The sequence below is a fragment of the Chelonia mydas genome, chromosome 11 (assembly GCF_015237465.2).
Source record: "Chelonia mydas isolate rCheMyd1 chromosome 11, rCheMyd1.pri.v2, whole genome shotgun sequence".
NCBI lineage: Eukaryota > Metazoa > Chordata > Testudines > Cheloniidae > Chelonia > Chelonia mydas.
In genome coordinates, this window is record NC_051251.2 from 2,786,532 (window position 1) to 2,808,558 (window position 22,027).

Below are 22,027 nucleotides of genomic sequence, written 5' to 3' on the forward strand. Positions count from 1 at the left end.
GGTAGGGAACACACCACGCACATGTCACACTCATTAGTTTATGCAAAGCGATCCCAGTCACTAACAGAGGACTGTGTCACGCACTAGCCAGGCCGGAGGTCGCAGGCGGGCTGGGAATCTGGCCAGATCCCCCCTGTGAACAGAAGAGGGGGGCTCCGTAAGCCATGGGAGCCCAGCGAAAACCAGGAGGCTGCGGAGGGGTGTTTTGTGCCTGTCTGACCTGGGTGACTCCCCTGAGGTGAGATGCCTGAGGGAGGGGGCAGCTGCTGCTGCTGGGGGCGGGGGTGGGGGGCCCGATCAACGGTGCACACCCTGCCCCACTGCACGCCCCAGAGGGTCCCCAGCGAGGCACAGAGGGAGGCTGCCGGGGGAGCTGTGAATCCATCCCAGGGCTCTCTGCAGCGCCCCTCACCGCAGCCTCAGCCCCTCTCCAGCTGCCCCCTGCCTTAGGCTCTGGGCCAGCCTCGCTCGCAGCCCCCAGGGGTGGGGCAGCCCATGCCCAGCCCCCCTGCCCTGTGAACCCCACCTCTCCCCACTGCGGGGTCTCCTCCAAACCCCACCCCGAGAACACGAGTGGGGGGCCACCGTGACCCACTCCTGGCTGTCCTGTCCCTTTAAGAGGCGGGGCGGGCCCGGTTGCTGCGGAGACCGTTGGATACATTGCAGGCGAGCGCCGTGCGTGGGAGGGGTTGGTTCCCAAAGCCACGTGGGGTTTCCCCCTGGCCAGGGGTTTCGGGGTCACTCCGGGCTCTGCGTGCGGCCCTTGGGGGGCGGGCTCCTTGCGACCCCTGAATGGAGGGTTAGGGGCACTCCCCTGGGGTGGGGCTGGGGGAAGGGCCCGATCTGGGGCTTGCATGAAAAAGGGGGTCCCCTGGGGTCATGCGCATGGGGCGGGGGGGTGCTCCATCGGGGGGCTGGGTGGTTGTGGGTAGGGCTCCATCTGGGGCCTGCATGGAGGGCTCAGGGGGTGGAGGCCCGGATGGGGGTGTTCCCCCTCAGGGGTGTGCACAGAGGGTGCGGGATTGCTCCATCGGGGGGCTGGGTGGTTGTGGGGAGGGCTCTATCTGGGGCTTGCATGGAGGGCTCAGGGGGTGGAGGCCCGGATGGGGGTGTTCCCCCTCAGGGGTGTGCACAGAGGGTGCGGGATTGCTCCATCGGGGGGCTGGGTAGTTGTGGGGAGGGCTCTATTTGGGGCTTGCATGGAGGGCTCAGGGGGTGGAGGCCTGGATGGGGGTCCCTCCCCGGTGCCGTGCGCAGAGGGGTAGGGGCGATTCCCCTGCGGCCATGCACAGGGGTCTCACTGGTTCTCTCGCACAGGGCCTCCAGCCGTGGGGGTTTTGAGCTGACTCCTCTGACTTTGGAAGCGTCGCCTGGCTCTTCGCCAAGGGATGGATGATGCCGGCTCGCCAGCGCGGGTGCAGAGGGTCCTAGCAGCCAGCGAGGGGGCCACTGAATTCCTCTCGCTCATCGGTGGGTGCTGCTCGGGTCGCCGTTATCCGGCGGGGTGAGGGGTTCGCTGCTCAGCCGCGGTCGCCCCCCGTGATGGAGGGGAGCCTGTGAACACGTTTCCAGCCGCTCACCTGGCTCCCTGTGGCCCCGTGCAGAGCCATGTATGCTGCTGGCTGGGTGCGGGAGGTGATATCGTTTGCTGGACCAGCTGCTGTTGGTGAAAGAGACGCTTTCGAGCACCGCGGCGCTCGTCCTCGGGGCTGGGTATGTGGACGTGTGACTTTGCCGGCAGAGCCGTGTCTGGCCGTGAACATCTGACGGCAGAACCTGCCCGGTGCTGGTGCGCCAGGGGGTCTCGGGCCCCGGCCTGTCTACTGGCACCCGTGTCAGTGATTCTGGGGTGAGTGGGAGTCTGGTGCATGCAGTGCGCTTAGCGTGTGTGTGAGACCGTGTCGTTCTCTCGTGGCTGGGCCCAGGGACTGGAACAGCCTGTGATTTACAGCTAACGCAGCTACTCCGTGGCACGAAGGGTAGCGGCCTGTCTGTGGCGCCCACCGTCCCAGGCTGCACCAGAGTGTCGCCGTCTGACAAGCGAAACTGTTACTGCGTTTCTTTTAAAGATCATTAGGTGACGCACTGAAGAGTCAGTCTCCTATCTGGCCTCCCATCTGTAAGGGATCTTTATTGGGCTCCCCAGCCTGCCTTTACTCCCCTCCCCCCCCCCCCCCCGCCGCCCCAGTCCCCGCTGCTCCTCTCGCTGTGCTCTGCAGAATAATAACAGTACTTTGTACTTATGTTGGAGGATCGCAGAGCCCTTCCCAGCAATAATTAACCCTCAACAGCCCTATGAGTGAGGGGTTTGGGAGGCAGGAGACTTGGATTCTGTTCCCAGCCCCACAGACTTACTGGGTGATCTTGGGCAAATCACGCCCCCCTGCTGTGCCTCGGTTTCCCCCATCTGTGAAATGGGAGTAATGAGACTTCTCCCTGGCACCGAGGGATTGTGAGGAGGGTTGGTCACAAAATGTTTTTTTCTCCCTCCCTATGGAAAATATCTGTCAAGTTTTTGGTGAAAAATTGGAATCCGAACTGCTGCTGCAGTGTCTCTTGGGTATTGTAGTTCCGATGCGTCCCGCTCCTATTCTCCTCTATTGTCTGGGCTCTCTGGTCAAACTACATCTCCCATGGTGCACCATGGTCTCACCTCTCAGGGGGGGTGCATCAAGGAGAATAGGAGCGTGAGTCTCCCAAACTACAACTCCCAGGAGGCACCTCAGGAAAGGAACTATTTCAGTTTTCAGGAATTCAGTTTTCTGATAAAGAATCAAAAGGTGGAAGGCAGGCACTTTCCGTGAAAAGCTGAATTTTCAGTTTCCATGAAAAATTTTCAACTTGCCCTAGTTGTGAAACTCAGCTATTTCCAGTTTGCTGTGTAAACTCAGATGATTATTATTTTATTACTATTCTGTTAGGGGAATGCTGTCATCTAATTTTATGGCGGGGTAAACTGAGACAGAGAGAGAGGTCAGGTGGCAAGACAGTGATAGAACTACGAACAGATCCCAGGACTCCTAGTTCTCTGAGCTCCCTCTCTCGCCTCAACATCACACTCCCCGGCAGGAGTCAGAAACGGAACCCAGGAGTCGTGACTCCCGACCCCTCCTCCAGTTGCCGCAGGTGCTGGAGTTGATCACGTTGTCAGCATCCCACTGTGTATTCTTCTGGTTTCACTTCTGCCTGAGATGCTGCTGTGGCTCATACCCCATCTCTTGAGGTTGCTGTGGTTTCAATTACAATGGCGCATTTGTTGTGGCTTTCGCTAAATGCCAACTTCCCTCCGGTTGCAGCGAGGGATGCCCACTCGCACCTGCATGTTTTGTAGATGTCAAAGATAGGGGAAGGCTGGGTTGGGACCATCCCCAGGGGTCAAGGCAGGATTGTCCTTCACAGAAATCTGTGTTAGCAAATGTTTCCTGCTAGCCTACCTGTCCCTTTGCTCTGCCCCATCCCAATCGATTGACAATCACCGTGAAGATAATAAGGTGATAAGTAATAGCATGGATTTGTCAAGAACAAATCGCATCAAACCAACCTGATAGCTTTCGCTGACAGGGTAACAAGCCTTGTGGATGGGGGGGAAGCGGTACACGTGGTATATCTCGACTTTAGCAAGGCTGACCTTCTCATAAACAAACTAGGGAAATACAACCTAGATGGAGCTACTTTAAGGTAGGTGCATAACTGGTTGGAAAACCGTTCCCAGAGAGTAGTTATCAGTGGTTCACAGTCAAGCTGGAAGGGCATAACGAGTGGGGTCCCGCAGGGATCAGTTCTGGGTCCAATTCTGTTCAACATCTTCATAAATGATTTAGCTAATGGCACAGAGAGTACACTTGGATAGTTTGCGGACCATACCAAGCTGGGAGGGGTTGCAAGTGCTTTGGAGGATAGGATTAAAATTCAAAATGATCTGGACAAACTGGAGAAATGGTCTGAAGTCAATAGGATGATATTCAATAAGGAAAAATGCAAAGTTCTCCACTCAGGAAGGAACAAGGAGTTGCACGCATACAAAATGGGAAATGACTGCCTAGGGATCTGGGGGTCCTGGTGGATCACAAGCTAAACATGAGTCAACAGTGTCAAACTGCTGCAAAAAAAGCAAACATCATTCTGGGCTGTATTAGCAGGAGTGTTGTCAGCAAGACACGAGCAGTAATTCTTCCGCTCTACTCCGTGCTGATTAGGCCTCAACTGGAGTATTGTGTCCAGTTCTGGGCGCCACATTCAGGAAAGATGTGGACAAATTGGAGAAAGTCCAGAGAAGAAGAAAAAGATCTAGAACAGTGGGCTCCAAACTGGGGTGCACGAGATGATCCCAGGGGGAGAGTGGCAGCAGAAGCACCGCCGGACGGCACTCCACCGTTTTTTTTCCCTTCAGCGGCAGCTCTGCACGTCCACGGCTGGTGTTCCTCTCCGGCGGCCCACCTGCGGTAAGTCTTCCGTTCTTCACCCTGAGGATGCGTGAGCCAACACGTTTGGAGACCACTGGTCTAGAAAACATGAGCTATGAAGGAAGATTGAAAACATTGGGTTTGTTTAGTCTGGAGAAGAGAAGACTGAGAGGGGACAGAAGAGTTTTCAAGTACATAAAAGGTTGTTAGAATGAGAGAGAAAACTTGTTCTCCTTAACCTCTGAGGACAGGACAAGAAGCAATGGGCTTAAATTGGGCAGTTTCGGTTGAAGGAAAAACTTCCCAACTGTCAGGGGAGCGCAGCACTGGAACAAATTGCCCAGGGGGGTTGTGGAATCTCTGTCACTGGAGGATTTTAAGAACAGGTTAGACACACACCTGTCAGGGATAGTCCTGCCATGAGTGCCGGGGACTGGACTAGACCTCTTGAGGGCCCGTCCAGTCCAGTCCTACATTTCTATGATTCTGTGATCATTCTGACTGCGGTACTGCCTTCCCCTTGGAGTATGTCAGAGAATCCATCTCACCCCTTGGCATTTACATCCTTGAGATATTTGCCATCCCTTCCCCACAACCCCTTGGCCAAGTGAGACAGAGCTTGTTAAATCTCCCCCTGGCTTGATCCCTCCAGCCCGCTGATCAGCCCCTCTCACTCTTTTCTGAACTCCCTTTCATGTGTTTACTGAGGAACCCACAACAAACACACCTTTGTCAATGTGGGTGCACCGAAAAGACTTCCGTCTCCATGGCGTGCGTAGGAGATGGGTGGTCTTGTGACTAACAGACAGGACTGAGAATCAGGACTCCTGGGTTCTCTTCCTGGCTCTTGAGAGGAGCAGGGTCTAGTGGTCAGAGCAGGCACTGGGATTCAGACCCTCGGCTCTACCGCCGCCTTCCTGTGTGACTTTAGGGCAAGTCCCTGCCTCCTGCTGTGCCTCAGTTTCCCCATGTGTTACATAACACCGTAACACCGACCCTGCCTTGTGGGTCTCTGAGGCTTTACTAATGGATGTTTGAGACCCTTGGTCAGGCAGAAGGAGGGAGGAGTAGGGTTGACTTTTTGTCGGCGGGGGGGGCATCTAGCCATACTGGGGGCTTTGGGAGGAATGGATGGAGCCCCTGGAGGTCTGGGTGTGGCAGTGACCTGGGCTGTCGTCGTGTCCTGTCTCCCAGGCGCGGAGGAGTTGAGCCCCTGTCTCTTTGCGGAGTCGCTGGTCATGGTCTCGGAGAGCGGCCAGCCGCTCGGGCAGTTCTCGGTTTCGGTGCAGCCGGCCTGCTACGAGGAGCAGGGCGGGCAGGAAGAGGACTGCTTTCTGGTCCGCGCCACCAGCCAGAGCACCATCAACGAAGTGCCCTGCGGCTCCGCCATCACGGGTAGGCCTAGGAGGCGCAGCTGAGCCGGTGTCTGCAAGGGGGAGCGGGCTGGGGCAGGGAGACACACGCTTATGAGATGCCAGATGGGCCCCGATTTCTCTCCTTTCCTCCCCAGCCCCTCTTGCTCTGGTGAGGTCCCTCATCCCAATCCTCTCAGCCCCACGTGCCGAGACAAGATGCAAGTGCTGCCCAGCCTTGGCCCATTGGTGCCTGCAGTCTGGCTCCGGCAAGAGGCAGGAGTGGCCGTAAGCGCCCACGGGGGGCAGGAGAGGGGGGTCACTCTTGGGGATCGCTGTCAGCCTCAGCACCTCCAGGCCTGACCCTTGCCAGCTGGCCCACACCTCCTTCCAGCGCTGCGGCCTGGGGCCCTGCACCCGCGGCCGGCGCCCCGCAGATCCCCAGGCGACGGGCGTCGCTCACGGGCGAGACGAGGTCTTGCACCTGCCAGTGCTCCCAGCCCCTGCCCGCCTGTGGCCAGGGGACTGGGGGACCCCACCCTTGCCCCCTCCAGCACGGCGCATGCAACCATTAGGACATCCCAGGAAACTCCCTCCATTGGCCACCAAGAAGGAACGACAAGGATTTTTCCACTGTCCCCAGAAGTGAAAATGGGCCGGTCCGTGGCATGGAGATCCAGACACGCGGTTCTGGGCCTGAATGGAATTGGCTCCCACCAGTGCTGCTGAAGGTGCCGAGAGGCAACGGCGCAAACAGGTCCACCGCCAGCTGGAGCACGTAGACAAATAGTCCCACCCTGGTGGTCCTGTTATTCTAGCAGGGACATCTCTCCGCTGGGATCCGCCCTGGGGCAGCCGTGGGCAGGGCCTGGGCACCGGCAGGCAGACGGGGCGCCGGGACTCCCTGAAATACTGGGCAAGCCCTGGGCTCCCGGTACATTTCCAAGGTGCCTGCAGTCAAGGCCGGAGGGACCAGGCCGGGCCAGCGGGCAGGATGGCAGGGAACTCTGGCGATGATCTGGGCTGAGCGTAGTTTTTGTTTCCTCTCCATCAGCTTATATATCAAAGCGGCTGGAAACCCTGGAGCAGCATCAGCATGAATACGTGAAGGTAACTGCTCGGTCGCTGGCAGAGGGCAAGATAAACCCGCTGATATCTGGCTCCTTCGCAGCCTTGCCTTCCCCGAGGTAGATCTCCGGAGAGGTCCCTGGCCCCCTCAGCTGTCCTCTCTGGGCTGGAAGGAGCTGTCTTGGGACTTACCCAGCGAGTCGGGGTTCAGCTGGAATTAGAGCCTGGATCCTGCCTGCTCCTCGCCCCGGTGCTCCACCCACCGGCGGGGGGTGTTTCTCTCTCCCTCTTCTTTATGGGGTAGGTGGCTCCGTGCCCCTCCAGGGGTCACTGGCCCCTGTGGCAAGCGTCCTGTCTCAGGGCAGAATCGCAGCGTTCACAGTGGTTCCTGCGCTGCGGATGATTGGCAGGAGAGACAGCTGGGCCGCTGCTGTTCTGGGTCAGATCGCCGGTCCATCCTGCCCCCAGACACCCTGGATTTGGCCATCGCCCCGGCTTCTCTGCCAGCACCCCTCCTGGATCAAACCATTGGTCTCCATGGCCTGGCACCATGCCTTGGGCAATGGCCAATACCTGTGTCTTCAGAAGGTGGAACCTGCCATGATGCACCGGGCCAGTCATACAGTGCTGCCCATGGAAACATCCTTCCTGATCCCTGCAGCACTGAAGCATGAGGGTTGGTCCCCTTCTCACTGGGTGTCTGAGTGGGGAACAAGCAGGTGAGCCACTCTGGATCCAGGCTTTATTGAAACAATGAGATGAGACCCCAGGAGGCCGGATTGTCCCCAGAGGGGATATGCCCCCAACACCCCTGGCCATAGCAGCCTACACCCTGCCAGGTCCTGCACCCCTGTCCTGCATGCCTCGCTTTGCTGTATTTGCTCCCTCTTGCAGTTCAGAGCCCACCCCCTGGACAGAAAGACCCACGTAGTGAAGCGCGGAGGCAGGCTGGTCGTCACGAAAATCATTGAGGAAGGAGAGGTGAGGCGGGGGGGATTGTGTCTGCAGGGATTTGAAAGCCTGGCTGGCCCCCTGCAGAGCGCTGGGGTGGGGAGCTCCTTATAGGCCTTCCCTTCCCATCCCACACACCCGTTTGTCCTGAAAAATGCTCTCAGCCCTGCTAAGCCTGTTCCACAGGCTGCGGCTGTCCCATGGCCAAACAGCAGGGGGCGCCGCCGCCTGCGCCCGTCCCTGGCTCCCACTGCTGGTGCTGGCGGAGATGGGGGCAGAGGTGGGGGGCAGGTCTGGCTGCACTAACAGGGCAGCCTCAGGGTCTTGTGGGGGGTGCTCTGAGTCAGCAGTCGGGGGGGGGGGGGTTCATGGCCCCCAGCCTCGGAGTGTTGCTGGCAAGTCTCACTAGGGGCGCAGGTTTCTGTGGGGAGAAATAGGGGGCAAACCCCAAAGCACAGGGCCCCGATCAGCCTAGGGCTCCCTGCCTGGGGTTCCTTAGCAGGAGGGGCCCCACCTCCCAGCAGCAGCTCAGCGTGTGTCACGAGCAGGGCCAGCCTGGGGTCTCGGGAGCTGAGCTGCCCCCTTCCTGGGGCCCCGTGGTTGCCAGTGAATTTCTTCCTCCCTCTTGTTCCGGCGGCTGGGGGTGCAGGCCGGTTGCAGAGCCAGCCTGGGATGCTGGGTCCTGGGGATCCCACGTGCCAGGCTGGGTCCCCGTCAGTCCCCTCCCCCCCATCTCTCTGCAGCATGAGGCCCAGACCCAGAGCTTCTTCTACAACTGCGCCTCCCTGCACGGCCTCATCTCGGAAGCTGCCAATTTGCTGGTGCTGCGGGTGCTGGCCAAGCGCAGGGCCGTGCCCCAGGACACCTTCCTGGCCTTCGACACCGAGGCCCACGTCTGCACCTCCGCCTACGTGAGTGCTGCTGAAGCGGCCCTCCGCCCGGGCATGGCTGCACCCGAAAGGGTCTGCCCCAGGGCGGGCGGTTGCCCCACCCTGAGGGCAGGGACTAGGGGATCCTGTACCCTGATGGGGAAGGGGCTCCTAGACAGTGGGGTGCAGGGTGGATGGGAGGGTTTAGGGAGATCCACTGGGGAGGGGGCCTGGGAGTGGGAGGAGAATTGGGGGTCGTGGTGGGTAATCAGCAGAAGACAAGCTCCCAGTATGACCCTGTGGCCTAAAGGGCTAACGCGATCCTGGGCCGTAGAAACGGGAGTCCTGAGGAGGAGCAGAGACGTTCTCTCACCTCTGGACTGGGCTCTGGTGCGGCCGCTGCTGGAATCCTGTGTCCAGCTCTGGTGCCCACCATTCAGGCAGGCTGGGGATAAATTGGAGAGGGGGCAGAGAAGACCCACAAGAAGGATGAAAGGGTTAGAGAACCCGCCTCGTGGTGACGGACTGAAGGAGCCCCGGCCGTTTAGCTTAAGGAAGAGAAGGTTAAGGGGTGACATGAGCGCAGTCTGTAAGTATGTACGTGGGGAACCCCTATTTTATAATGGGCACTTCGGGCTGGCAGAGCCAGGTCAAGACGATCCAATGGCAGGAAGTTGACGCCAGACACGTTCAGACTGGCAATGAGGCCTCCGTTTGTAGCAGTGAGAGGAATTCACCACTGGAGCAATTTCCCAGCCATCGTGGTGGATAATCCGTCACCGACAATTTCTGAATCAAGAGGGGCCTGCCCAGGAATAAAGATTTGGCCGCTTTTGGAGGGGCACTTTCTGTGCCCCCCGCAGCCAGAGGAGCTGGTCTTGGAATCTATGAATCTGTGACCTCCCTCCATGCCCTCCCCCATATCTCTAGCCTGTAGCAGCTGAGGGGCAGGGGGGCGGGGGGCACTATCCAGCCTGTAGGCTAAAAGGGCTTGTCCTGCTCCCTGCTTCTCTCACCCATCTCTCCCTCTGCAGACCGCCATGGGCTTCCAGAAGCAGCTGGTGGGCATGACGGAGGTGGAGGTGTTTGGGATTGAGAGGGCCGTGTGCCCGGACGAGGGCATCCCCATGACCTGGCAGTTCTACTTCCTCTCCGACGGGTAGGAGAACCCAGCGGCCCGTCACCCGCCCGAGCCCTGCTCGGCTCTCGCGCTCCCGGGGCCGCTCCTTAGCTCTCGCTCTGTGCTGGCAGTACCTGGCCCGTCCGCCTCTGCCCTCCCTGGGGCCTGGGAACAGCCTGCCTGTGTCCCTCAAATGCTGGGCCACCCTGGCACCTCCTTTCCAGGGGCTCGGCGGGGGGAGCCTTGCTCCAGGGGTTTCCAGAGGTTGGGATTGCTTCCTGCCACTTATCTCCCAGGGCAACGGGGTCAGATTTAGTCTATGGGGGCGGGTGGGGGGTTCCAGATCCTGTCCTCCAGCCCCTGAGCCAGTCACCCGCTTTGTTTCTCAAAGGACACTGGTTATTAAACATCCCTGGATCCACACTAGGGGCAGTGCAGTTCCCTGGGCCTCTCACCCCACTCCCGCTGCCAGCTCCCCTGCAGCCTTTCCGGGCCTGTGCAGATGACAATCAAAGCCAGGACCTTGTCGCCCCGCAGCAGGAGGGGAAGCTCCGTGCGCTATGGGGCTGCCATCGGCCGTGGGAGCCTGTCCACTAGAGGGCAGCGCGAGCCCATCGCTCCTTTGCCTGCTCTGATGGCCCGGGAAGGGTCACGCCAGGAGAGCGCCCCTGCCATGCTGCTGAGCCGGAGGGCACCCCGTGCTGTGCAAGGCGTCCTGGCGCTTCCTCCCCGTCCGTCGGCACAGCCGGGAGCCAGCCACACTCAGCCCCTTGGCCGGGGAGGCAACCCCACGGCAGAGAAACGTCTGGCCGCACAACTCCAGCTGCCCCCGGAGCGGTGGCGCCCGCCCGCCCGCGCCCATGCACGCACGAGGGAATAACGAATCCACGGCACCCGTCTCTGCCCCAGGCGCGGGGGCTCCCAGGTCCCCGCGGCGGGTGGCCCCACAGCCAGGCCTGGGGAGGTGGAAGGTAACAGTGTATGGCCAGGTCCTTCACCCGCTCCTCTCCATCACCCAGACATTTGGCCCGTCGTGTCCAGGTTGGGTCCCCGGCCACCATGCTGCTCCAGCAGCTGCCCGTTCTCATCGATGTCGGTAAGGAGCCGAGAAGGGGTCCGGAGGTGGGGGTAGCGTCATGGGCTGGGGAAGGGGGTCCTATGGCACGAAGGGTACCCGGGTCTGTGCCGGAGCTCTCTGAAATCAGACTCCTTCTGATCCGGTTCCAGGAGCGGCTAGTCCCTCCCCAGGCTGCGGACGCGCTGTCAGACTGGGCGTGCGGGGGGTCACGGAGGGTTGGACACAGGCGTGTCCCCATGGTGGTGGGAATTGCAGACCGTCACCCTCTTCTGCCGTCGCTGACCCAGGCACCCGTGGAATGGCCTTGTGGCAGCACTAAGAGAGCTGGCCAGCATGCGTCCCCGCTGCCCTCTGTGGCGTTGAATTGGAACCACCCTGCTGTGTGTCAGAGGCCCCATACTGCTGACAGCTAATGGGGACTCCTTGAGCTCACATCTTGGAGCAGGAGGCTCTGGGGCCCAGACCCTCAAAGGTAGATAGGCTGCTTACGCCCACTGATTTCAATGGAGATCTGGGCCTGAGCTCTCTTCCTGCTGCTACTGTGAGATGGCGGCGGGATGTGCGGAATAACGGCGAAGCTGGGGTGGCCCATGGGATTGGTACAACGGACAGAGCTGGGTTAGCCCCTCCGGGTGCTGCTGGGCACAAGAGACACGCTGGGCTCCCGCCCTAAACCCGTTTTCTGAATCCCGTGTCGTGAGACCTGCCCGCTCTCCCCGCTCTCCCCACTCTCCCCAGATGAAGTGGAGCCCCGGCCTGTCTTCGAGAAGAAGTCCCTGGACTGGGAGGAAGACGTGCAGCTTTATTCCCAGTTCCTGGACAGGAAGGTGAGTTGGGGGAGCGCGGGGCTGTTCTGAGGTCGGACCAGCCGCCCCCAGGCTGCAGCTCCTGGCATGTGGGGGGAGGCCGAGGGGATGTCTCTGGTCCACCCTGCAATGGAGATGCTTGAACGGCGGGACCTGAGAGTGCTGCAGCAGGGGAGAGGGAAGAGCGGGGGACAGTGGGGGGAAGCAGGGGTCAAAGCAGAACCAGGCTGGGTGAGGGCGCCGCGGAGGGTTTGCCCCAGCACCGGGAGCTTTGGAGGGGCGGCCGGAGGCTGGATTGCGCGTCTCGTCTCCCGGCCTCACCGTCGGCTCGCTGTGTGGGCGGCTGCCTGCCAGTTCCGGAGCCGGGCGCAGGACGCCAGGCCTGCCTGATCGCCGGTCTGCCTGGAGATTGTGGCTTCCCTCCCTGCCCCCCAGCGCGTTACCCCGAAGCCGCCGGCGCGAGGCTGATGGAGGCGGGGCCTCTTTCCCCTGGCAGGAGGAGCTGCAGGCCGGCCACACCTCCTACGCCCGGCGCCACCCGGAGCTGCGCGCCCTGCTGGCCGACTTCCTGCAGCTTCTGCTGCTGCGCAAGCCCGACGACGTCCTCACCTTCGCCGCCGAGTTCTTCGCCCCGTTCGCCACCCAGCGCCCGCCGGGCAGCGCCTTCCAGGCCTCTGACAAGCCCAGCCCCTTCCGCCGCCGCGTGTGAAGGGCCGGCTGCCTCTGGGCATTAAACCGGCGGGTAGCAGCTTCCAAGCGTTGAGCTCTGTTCATTAAACCCGGGGCGGAAAAGGAGTCAGTGTGGGGCTGGGGGAGTCACTGCCAATGGGGCTGGGGCGTCCTCCGGTCGATTATGTGGGAGGGGCGTAACCCCCAGACCCTCCGGCCTTGGACCACGGTGTCAGGAGGCTGGTTCTGGCGGGACCCAACGGGGAGTGCCAATTCAGGACAAATTGCTTCAAGCAGGGCAGTCACAGCCCAGGGCTGGGGTTTCTGTGCCCACCAAGGCAAACCAAACCAGCCAGACAGAGAAGACTTTGGTTTTACCCCCCTGGCTAACCACAAGTCACACAAGCAATTCCCTTAGACACCCCAGTTTCCCAGTATCCCCACCAGTGCCACTCGGTATGGGGACAAATGGTTATGAAAGCCAACGCCCCAGTAAAAGAATAAAGGTTCTCTCGATCCCAAAGGACCAAGCCCCAGACCCAGGTCAATATACAGTCAGATCTTACCCACAAATCACGCTGTTGCCAATCCTTTAGCATCTAAAATCTAAAGGTTTATTCGTAAAAGAAAAAGATACAGACGGGAGCTAGAATTGGAGAAATGGAATCAATGACATCCAGGGATGGCCAAGTTCTTGGTTCAGGCTTGCAGCAGGGATGGAATAAACGGCAGGTTCAAATCAAGTCTCTGGAGAACATCCCCAGCTGGGATGGGTCCTTCAGTCTTTGGTTCAAAGCTTCAGGGTAGCCAAGTCCCTCCAGAGGTCAGAAGCAGGACTGAAGACAAGATGGAGGAGCTGCAGCAGCTTTGTATAGTCTCTTGCCATGTGGTCTCTGCTTTCTGTGTCCCAAAGACAAGCTGCCCATCCCATGGCCTGGAAACACCTCAGAGTCCTGTCCATAGGCAGGTCCCTGCACACCTGGCTGAGTCCCCAGGCATGTCTGCCTTCTCTCAGTGGGTCAGTTGTGTCGCTGATGGTCCTTAATGGGCCATCCAGCCGGCTAGGCAGAGCTGACACCAGCTTGTCTGGGGTGTCCTCCAGAAGGAGAGCACAAGTTTGAACTGCAGACAGTACAGAGCCAATATTCATAACTTCAACTACAAAAATGATACACACAGATAGACAGCATCATCCTAACCAGCCAACCATAACCTTGTCTGGGACACCTCATTTGACCCCCTTTATACAAGATTTGGTGCCATTACAGGACCTTGGTTGCAACAATGATCTATACGGTCCCAGTTCAAGTCAATAACGTGACACACGGTCTGCCACGTTCGGACTAAGCTGCCGTGATGGGGAGAACTTGCAACAGCGCTGCTACGCCCCGGCCCCTTGGCTAACGGGAGCCCGTTGAGCGTATCCACACCCAGCACTGCCTCTGGTCGTTGCAGCACCGGTGTAGCCGTCCGGCAGCCCCCAAAGCAGGGGTTGGTGGGTGCAGTGCTCCCCAGCGGGGCCGCGCCCCAGGCTGTTTACAGAGGTGAGCTGGATACGTGAGGGGAGTTTGGTAACATGTAAAAGAACAGATGAAATTAAACGCCCGGTATTCATCCATTGGAACGAGACAGGCCCTGAGATCAGCAGGCTGGCCTGTCCCCTCGCCCCGGCTTTATGACACACGGCCAGGCTGGGCGGGAAACCACAGGTCAGCAGTGCTGTGCAATTTTAGGCAGGGGCAACTGGGTCCTTTCTCTTGACTGGCCACCAGCCTGCGGGAGTCAGGTGGAGATGGGAGCCAGAGGTCTCTGACTGCAGCTGCGTGGGCCGGTTAGGAGCCTGGTGTTGACTCAGCCCAGAAAGATCAGGAAATTGACCTTTCCTCTTGTAATGCAGGGACGGCTGCTGCCTTTGACACGAGCTTGGGTTGCCCAAACTTCTGCCCCTGCAGGGTTTTGCAGGACACAGAATTGCAGGTGCAGAAATCTACCCAGGCCAGGCCCCTTTTGGTCCTCAATCCCCCTCCCCCTTCCCAGGGTCTGAGACAGGGTGAGGATAAGGGGGCGGCGGGCCTTTGTAAGTGTCCCCCTTCCCCTGCCCGCACTGTCACCATGGTCTGGATAACCTGAGGGAGGCCAAGAGCCCGTCTCATAATACCCGTCCCTTCCAGCCCAGCTCTCAAGCCACTGGAACAAAGGTAAGTTGTATTCTCCCCATGGGGTGGGGGGAAACTGAGGCACAGAGCGATTCTGACCTGTCCTGCGTCACCCTGCAAGTCTGTGGCAGAGGGTGCAATAGAAGCCAGGCCTCCTGACTCCCAGCCCAGACCCTGAATCACATCCCTCCCCCACAGAGCTAGAAACAGACCCCTGGAGCTGAGAGTCCCGCCTCCTCTGCTCTAACCTCTAGCCCATGCTGCTGTTACAATGCCAGTGGGGCTCTCATGGGCTGGAGCAAAGGACAGACCTCCTCTCTGTGTACAGGGAGGACAGAGCAATGGGCTGGGTCCAGCCCGCTCTCCCTGTTTGGCCTTGGCTTTCCATGCCTGGAGGGTGATTCACCAGTGCCGGACAGGAACCCAGCTCCCCCAGGGCGAGCAGCTCCTGGTTACTGCAAAATGTTGCAATCACAGACTTCCCCACAGAGCTCCGCAGCTGGGGGGAGGCTGGGCTGGTGATTCCCAGCAGAAGACACCCCCCCCGCCCTGTACAAGCTTGCTCAACACCCCAGCAGGATTAATGCAGCCCTGGTGTCCCTGATCCCTGCAAAACCTGGGGCTTTGGGAGATGCTGCCGGGTGGGGTGCGTGGAGGGGCGCTGCACCAGAAGCAGCCGCTGGAGCTGGCGGCTGCAGGGGGACAAGCATGCTCAGGAGCAGCTCTGCCTCTCCACGCTGGCACTGGGCAGCCAGCCTGGGGGGGGCCCCTTTGGAGGGGTGTAGCACCGCACGCAGCAGGAAGGTCCATCCTCCCCCCCTCCCCACAGTTGTGACCCTGCATGGAGGCAGCCCCCCCCCACCCCCGCAGCAGATCCTGAATGATCCCTCCTGCAGGCTGGGTAGTGGGGGGGGGGGAAGAAATTCAGCACATTTCTCCTCCCCCCACCTCCCGTTCCCCTCCCATCTCTGCAGCCCCCAAGCTCTCAAGCCGTTGGAGGTTGGGTGGGAGGGGGGTGTTTTTGGCTGAGGCCTGGCGCCGGGATTCCCTGCCCCAGCCCCGGCACAGGGTGATGGGTGAGGTGAGTCGGTGTGTGGGTCATACCCTCCATAAGCCCCCACGTCCCGCGAGTCAGTCAGAGGCAGCAGGTCACCCGGGCAGAAATCCTGCCTTGTTCCGACGACGGTGCAATCCAGGGGAGGGCTGGGGGGGGGGGCACAGAGCCAGTGATTAGCAGCTCAGAGTCCTGACAAGGGGGACACAGTTAGGCAGGAAACTGGCCCTCGCCCCCATGTCATGCTGCCTCTTTCACTGCTGGGGGCAGGAGCGGGGGAACAGATGGGGGGCCCAGGCGGCTAGATCCAGTGAGCAATAGCAACAGCGGCTGTAAACACCTGATCCGGAAGGGTGCCAAGTGCCCACCGGTGTCGGCACGTCTCAGGGCCAGGACCAGGCCCCGGGTGAGGCCCCATAGCCGCTGACGGACTCTGCGGCGCCTTTCCTGACTGCTCACCCAGGCCAGATACAGGGAGACGCTTTGGCCTGGTCTGCACTACGAAGTTAGGTCGACGTAAGGCAGCCGACGTCACCCTCACCCTGTCAGTGTCTACACTGCAACGTCGCGCCTGCCAGCATAAGTCACCCGCGACATCGACTTCAAAACTCCACCCCCGTGAGAGGCGCCGCGCTTAGGTCGATGTGGTTCGGGAGATGCGGTGTCGGTAGACACCATGACTTACATCGCCTGTTGGTTGTCAGCCCAGCGTGGGGCTCACAGCTGGGGCGCCCCCCACCCCCTGCCCTGGGGTTGACAGCCTGAGCTGTCAGCCTGGTGCAGGGCTCACAGCTGATGACCCTGCCACGTGCCTCAGTTTCCCCACCTGTAGATCAGGGACAATCACAAGGCCCCACTTCAGTGGATGGACACGCTCCTGGTGAGGACACGCCCCGCCAGCAGAAAGCAGAGTGTGCATGCGAACCCCTGCTTTAATGACAACATTGGCTGTACGTCGACTTAAGTTGACTCAATTCAAGGCTTTACCGGTGAAGTGGGCAGTGCGGGCCGGGGAACTAGAGCGCCTGAGGGCATCACAGGGTCGGGCTGAACCCAGCTGCTCCGGGAAAGGCTCCCTGTTAGGATACAGATATTCAGGCCTGTCTGTAAAGGCCTGTACTTTAAGAATTTAGGGGTATTCTTATTACTTGGCTAGTTAGAGGTATAAAAGAAAGAATCAAAATCACTGTCTGCTGGTGTAAGGGCCTTCTCTTACTGTGACAGTTTGAGGCCCTGTGCTTAGGCTAAGGCCTTTGGCTAAGCAGCAGAGGCAGCCATAAGCCAGGAAGCGACCGGTCACAGCCTCCCATTCCAAACTAGTCACATTGAAAGAAGGTGCTATTGGGCTGTTAGGAATACAATCCTGTCCTGATAATTCCTATCACCTCCAGAGAAAGGGAAGTGCTTAGAAAATGTAAAAGGAAACTTAGTTTGATAGCATCCTGTCTGGCAAGAACTCACTTATCAATAGCTGGGATGTGAAATCCTCACTTCCCAGCTATAATGTTTTGTCATTATAGTTCCCACTTTGCTATTGTTTGTCTGTATAATCTCTGTCTGGTTCTGTGATTGCTTCTGTCTGCTGTATAATTAATTTTGCTGGGTGTAATCTAATTAAGGTGGTGGGATATAATTGGTTAGCTAATCATGTTACAATATGTTAGGATTGGTTAGTTAAATTTCAGTAGAATGATTGGTTAAGGTATAGCTAAGAATATTACTATATAAATTAGGGGCAAACAGGAAGTAAGTTGGGATTCGAAAATAAGGAAAAAGGAACTTGTATTTAAGCTTGCTGGAAGTTCACCCCAATAAACATCGAATTGTTTGCACCTTCGGACTTCGGGTATTGTTGCTCTCTGTTCATGCGAGAAGGACCAGGGAAGTGGGAGAGTGAAGGAATAAGCTCTCTAACACTCCCCTTTCCAGTCATCACAGCTGCAGTCTGTCACCGCTCCAAGGCTCTGCACCGGCTGCTTGCACCTGCGGCTCAGCCCTCGGCGCCTCCCGCTCCCCAGCCTGTGTGGTGCGCCCCGAATGCCACCCCAGTCCCCTGGTGTCCTGCCGCTCAGCTCGCTGCAGCTTTCCCCCATGCATCCGCTAGGCCTGAAACCCGCCGCCCCCAACCCAGTCCAGCCTCGGTCATGGCCTTGAAAGCCCTTCTTGAGCCTTGTGTCTTTCAGCACCTTCACATTTCTTCTGCTCGAGGAATCCTGACTGGCCAAACCCCCAACGCTGCCTCGCCCCCGTCACCGCCAGTCCCCACCCTGCCCTGCACCGGTGCAGCCCCTCCCTTCCGTCCTTTGGAGCTGGTCCTTGCCGGTTTGGGTTAGTCTGCAAAGCCTTGTGCACCCAGCCCAGGTGCCGTGTCTCGCGAAGCGTGCGAGTTCCGTCACCAGACACCCCGGTGGGCCCCACAAAGCACGGGACTCGGCTGGGGCCAGCGCCTCACCTTCCGTTCCCCTGCAATAATTCTGCGTCTTCACGCCGCAAATGGAGTGACCGGCACCGCACCTCCCTTTGCATCAAAGGCAGTGACCGCAGAAAGGCCCCGACGCAGCTCTGAGAATAGGAGCTGGAGTGAGAGACTTGGCAAAAATTGCGATCGAGTCGGTACAAGCCTATGATCCAACATGCAGGGGCAGGCTGTGGTCCCAAGCATTTACCCCAAATGTGAGGAGATGTTTAACACTGCAATCAACGGGGAAGTGAGCAGGGTCAGGTGGGAAATTCGACGCCGGGCCAGACCTTTGCCCTCCTGGACGGGGCTGCCCAGGGGTATCCCTGCGCAGGACTGGGGCCTCGTCCGTGCTGTTGGATCGAAGCGCATGCCCTGGCATGTCTATGTCGTGCTTGTATTTCAGAAGGAAAAAATTAGCAGAAGCCCTGCTCCCCGCCTGCTGTCACAGGCGCCGGGTCACACCCACTGTAGTGACATTGAGGTGCCCCTTGTTCTTTGTTTGTTTGTCAGCAGCATCTACACTCGCCCACCGTGGGGCAGCACCCCACTGGGCTGGGCGTTTTCAGGGCGGAAATCTTTCTCCGTAAACTCAGGCCTGGTCTATGGTTCAAATGTAAAAGCGGCAAAGAGTCCTGTGGCCCCTTATAGACTCACAGACGTAGTGGAGCATGAGCTTTCGTGGGTGACTACACACGTCGTCGGATGCATGGAGTGGAAATTCCCAGAAGCAGGTATAAATATGCAGGCAAGAATCAGGCTCGGGATAACCAAGTTAGTGCGATCAGGGAGGATGAGGCCCTCTTCTAGCAGTGGAGTGAGCTGTAGCTCACGAAAGCTTATGCTCAAATAAATTGGTTAGTCTCTAAGGTGCCACAAGTACTCCTTTTCTTTCAGTGGAGGTGTGAACACCAAGGGAGGAGAAACTGCTTTTGGAGTTGGCGAGCCATTCACAGTCTGTTTAATCCTGAGCTGATGGGGTCAAATTTCTCTTTGAAGACTGGTCCTGAAGTTTTTTTGCTGCAGGATGGCTACCTTTACATCGGCTATTGTGTCCAGGGAGGTTGAAGTGTTCTCCTACAGGTTTTTGTATATTGCCATTCCTAATATCTGATCTGTGTCCATTTATCCTCTTACGTAGGGACTGTCCAGTTTGGCCGATGTACACGGCAGAGGGGCATTGCTGGCACATGATGGCGTAGATTACATTGGTGGACGTGCAAGTGAATGAACCGGTGACGGTGTGGCTGATCTGGTTAGGTCCTGGGATGGTGTCGCTGGTGTAGATATGTGGGCAGAGTTGGCATCGAGGTTTGCTGCATGGATTGGTTCCTGGGTTAGAGTTACTATGGTGCGGTGTGTTGTTGCTGGTGAGAATATGCTTCAGGTTGGCGGGTTGTCTGTGGGCGAGGACTGGCCTGCCTCCCAAGGCCTGTGAAAGTGAGGGATCGTTGTCCAGGATGGGTTGTAGATCACTGATGATGATGCGTTGGAGAGGTTTTAGCTGAGGACTGTATGTGATGGCCAGTGGAGTTCTGTTGGTTTCTTTCCTGGGCTTGTTTTGCAGCAGGAGGCTTCTGGGTACACGTCTGGCTCTGTTGATCTGTTTCCTGTTCAAACTGAGGTTGACATAAACACAAGACCCAGGGGTGTTCAAAATCCACCCCCACTGCATGACGCAGCTCTGCTGACCTAACCCCCGGCATGCAGACAGCTGGGTCGATGGCAGAATGGGCCTGTCAACCTCGCTGCTGTCGCTCAGGGAGGTGCAAGCTGTGTCTACACTATGGGGTTATGCCGGCCTAGCCACGGCACTGTAGCTGTGCCAGTGTAGTGTAGATGTGGCTTAATTTCAAAGCAGAAATCTTGATGTTTCTGAAGTGCCTGCAGCTTCCGCTGAAGGAGAGAATTTGTGGTGTGGAGTTCATAAGCTCACATTCAAGCAATTTGCGAACTGGTCAAGTCTAAAAGCCCTGGGGGTTTCTTCCCCTTTTATATATCTATTTTGTGTGTATGTGGGGGAGGGCGAAAGTAAGCTACAAACATGTTCATGTAACATTACTGTTATGCATTAAACCAGACACAAATCAGGACATTAAAGACACATAAAGGACACATAACCTTAACTCTGCCCCCAGTCACATCTGCTTTACAATACTGTACAGTCCTTGCTAAGGAAATCACACACTATTTCTCAGATAATATAATTCTTTCTTTCCCCTAACAACTCTAGGGCAGAAACCTGTGATCGTGTGATTAAGGACTATTTGGTGATGTGTATGCACAAGGGGGGCAGAGTTCAGGTGATGTCTTCAACCTTTGCTGTCTCATCTCGTGATTTTTGGCACATTTAGAGCTGTAATTGAAACAGATGAAAATGGTCGTGTGTGTGTTTCTGTCTCCCTGCTGCCCTGGATGAGCCCTGTTCAGTGTGTGTCTTTCATAATGGAAACTGGTAAGTAGCATACCAACATATTCCTGTATGATCTGGAAAAGGGGGTTAACAGGTGACTGACGGGTTGGATCACAGAGACCCCCTTGGGACTGCCACCTGATGCGCTGAGATTACCTCTGAGCCTGTTTTCCCTGCCAGTTTGGGACTTCAGAACTCTGCCTTGGTGAGCCAGACATGCCAGCCTGCTGCAAACACAGACCCAGGTCTGAACCACGTCTGGGGGCTGCAGACTTAACTGAAAACAGTTTAAGAAGTGCTCCTGTCACTAGCACCCAGATACCCAGTTCCCAATGGGATCCAAACCCCAAATAAATCTGTTTTACTCTGTATAAAGCTTATACAGGGTAAACTCATAAATTGCCCACCCTGTATAACACTGATAGAGAGATATACACAGCTGTTTGATCCCCCAGGAATTAATTACTCACTCTCGGTTAATTAATAAGCAAAAGTGATTTTATTAAATGTAAAACGTAGGATTTAAGTGGTTCCAAGTAATAACAGACAAAACAAAGGTTTCCGAGTAACAGCCGTGTTAGTCTGTATTCGCAAAAAGAAAAGGAGTACTTGTGGCACCTTAGAGACTAACCAATTTATTTGAGCATGAGCTTTCGTGAGCTACAGCTCACTTCATCGGATGCATGAAATGAGCTGTAGCTCACGAAAGCTCATGCTCAAATAAATTGGTTAGACAAAACAAAGTAAATTACCAAGCAAAATAAAACAAAAACACACAAGTCTAAGCCTAATACAGTAGGAAACTAAATGTAGGTAAATCTCACCCTCAGTGATGTTCCAATAAGCTTCTTTCACAGACTAGACTCCTTTCTAGTCTGGGCCCAATTCTTTCCCCTGGTACAGTCCTTGTTCCAGCTCAGGTGGTAGCTAGGGGATTTCTCATGATGGCCTCTCCCTTTGTTCTGTTCCACCCACTTATATGGCTTTGGCACAAGACAGGAATCTTTTGTCTCTCTGGGTCCCCACCCCTCCTTCTAAATGGAAAAGCACCAGATTTAAGATGGATTCCAGTACCAGGTGACATGGTCACGTGTCCTGTGGGACCCCCAGCCTTCATTCTTCCTGGTCTGACTCACAGGAAGGCTTGCAGGTAAACAGAGCCATTTACACCCAATCGTCCTAGTTGATGGGAGCCATCAAGATTCTAAACCACCATTAATGGCCCACACTTTGCATAACTACAGTAGGACCTCAGAGTTATATTTTATATGCCTAGTTTCAGATACAAGAACGATACATTCATATAGATAGGATGACCACACTCAGTAGATGACAAGCTTTGTAATGATACCTCACAAGAGACCTTTTGCATGAAGCATATTCCAGTTACATTAGATTCACACTCATTAGCATATTTTCATGAAATCATATGGAGTGCAAGGTCGCAGTGACAAAGTTTGCAGATGATACAAAGGTTTCAGATTTCAGAGTAACAGCCGTGTTAGTCTGTATTCGCAAAAAGAAAAGGAGTACTTGTGGCACCTTAGAGACTAACCAATTTATTTGAGCATAAGCTTTACAAATTTATGATGATAAATGCAAAGTAATGCACATTGGAAAGCATAATCCC

The 22,027-nt window shown here is 57.1% G+C and overlaps 1 protein-coding gene across 5 annotated transcripts; it reads left to right on the top strand.

Annotated features, from left to right (window-relative positions):
• Positions 1-653: 653 nt before the first annotated feature.
• On the top strand, positions 654-12,670 carry LOC102929858 (ciliogenesis associated TTC17 interacting protein). Of its 5 annotated transcripts, none has more exons than XM_043525418.1 (10): positions 654-688; positions 1,318-1,470; positions 5,598-5,798; positions 6,810-6,865; positions 7,718-7,804; positions 8,518-8,685; positions 9,678-9,802; positions 10,783-10,859; positions 11,580-11,668; positions 12,144-12,670. In XM_043525418.1, exons 2-10 carry the CDS (start codon positions 1,389-1,391, stop codon positions 12,354-12,356), a joined length of 1,098 nt encoding a protein of 365 aa, XP_043381353.1. In that variant the 5' UTR covers positions 654-688; positions 1,318-1,388; the 3' UTR covers positions 12,357-12,670. The 5 variants fall into 5 exon arrangements, with proteins under 5 accessions (XP_043381353.1, XP_037768566.1, XP_043381354.1 ...); XM_037912638.2 differs by lacking the exon at positions 654-688 and adding an exon at positions 695-799; XM_043525419.1 differs by lacking the exons at positions 654-688; positions 1,318-1,470 and adding an exon at positions 1,722-1,849.
• The last annotated feature ends 9,357 nt before the right edge of the window (positions 12,671-22,027 follow it).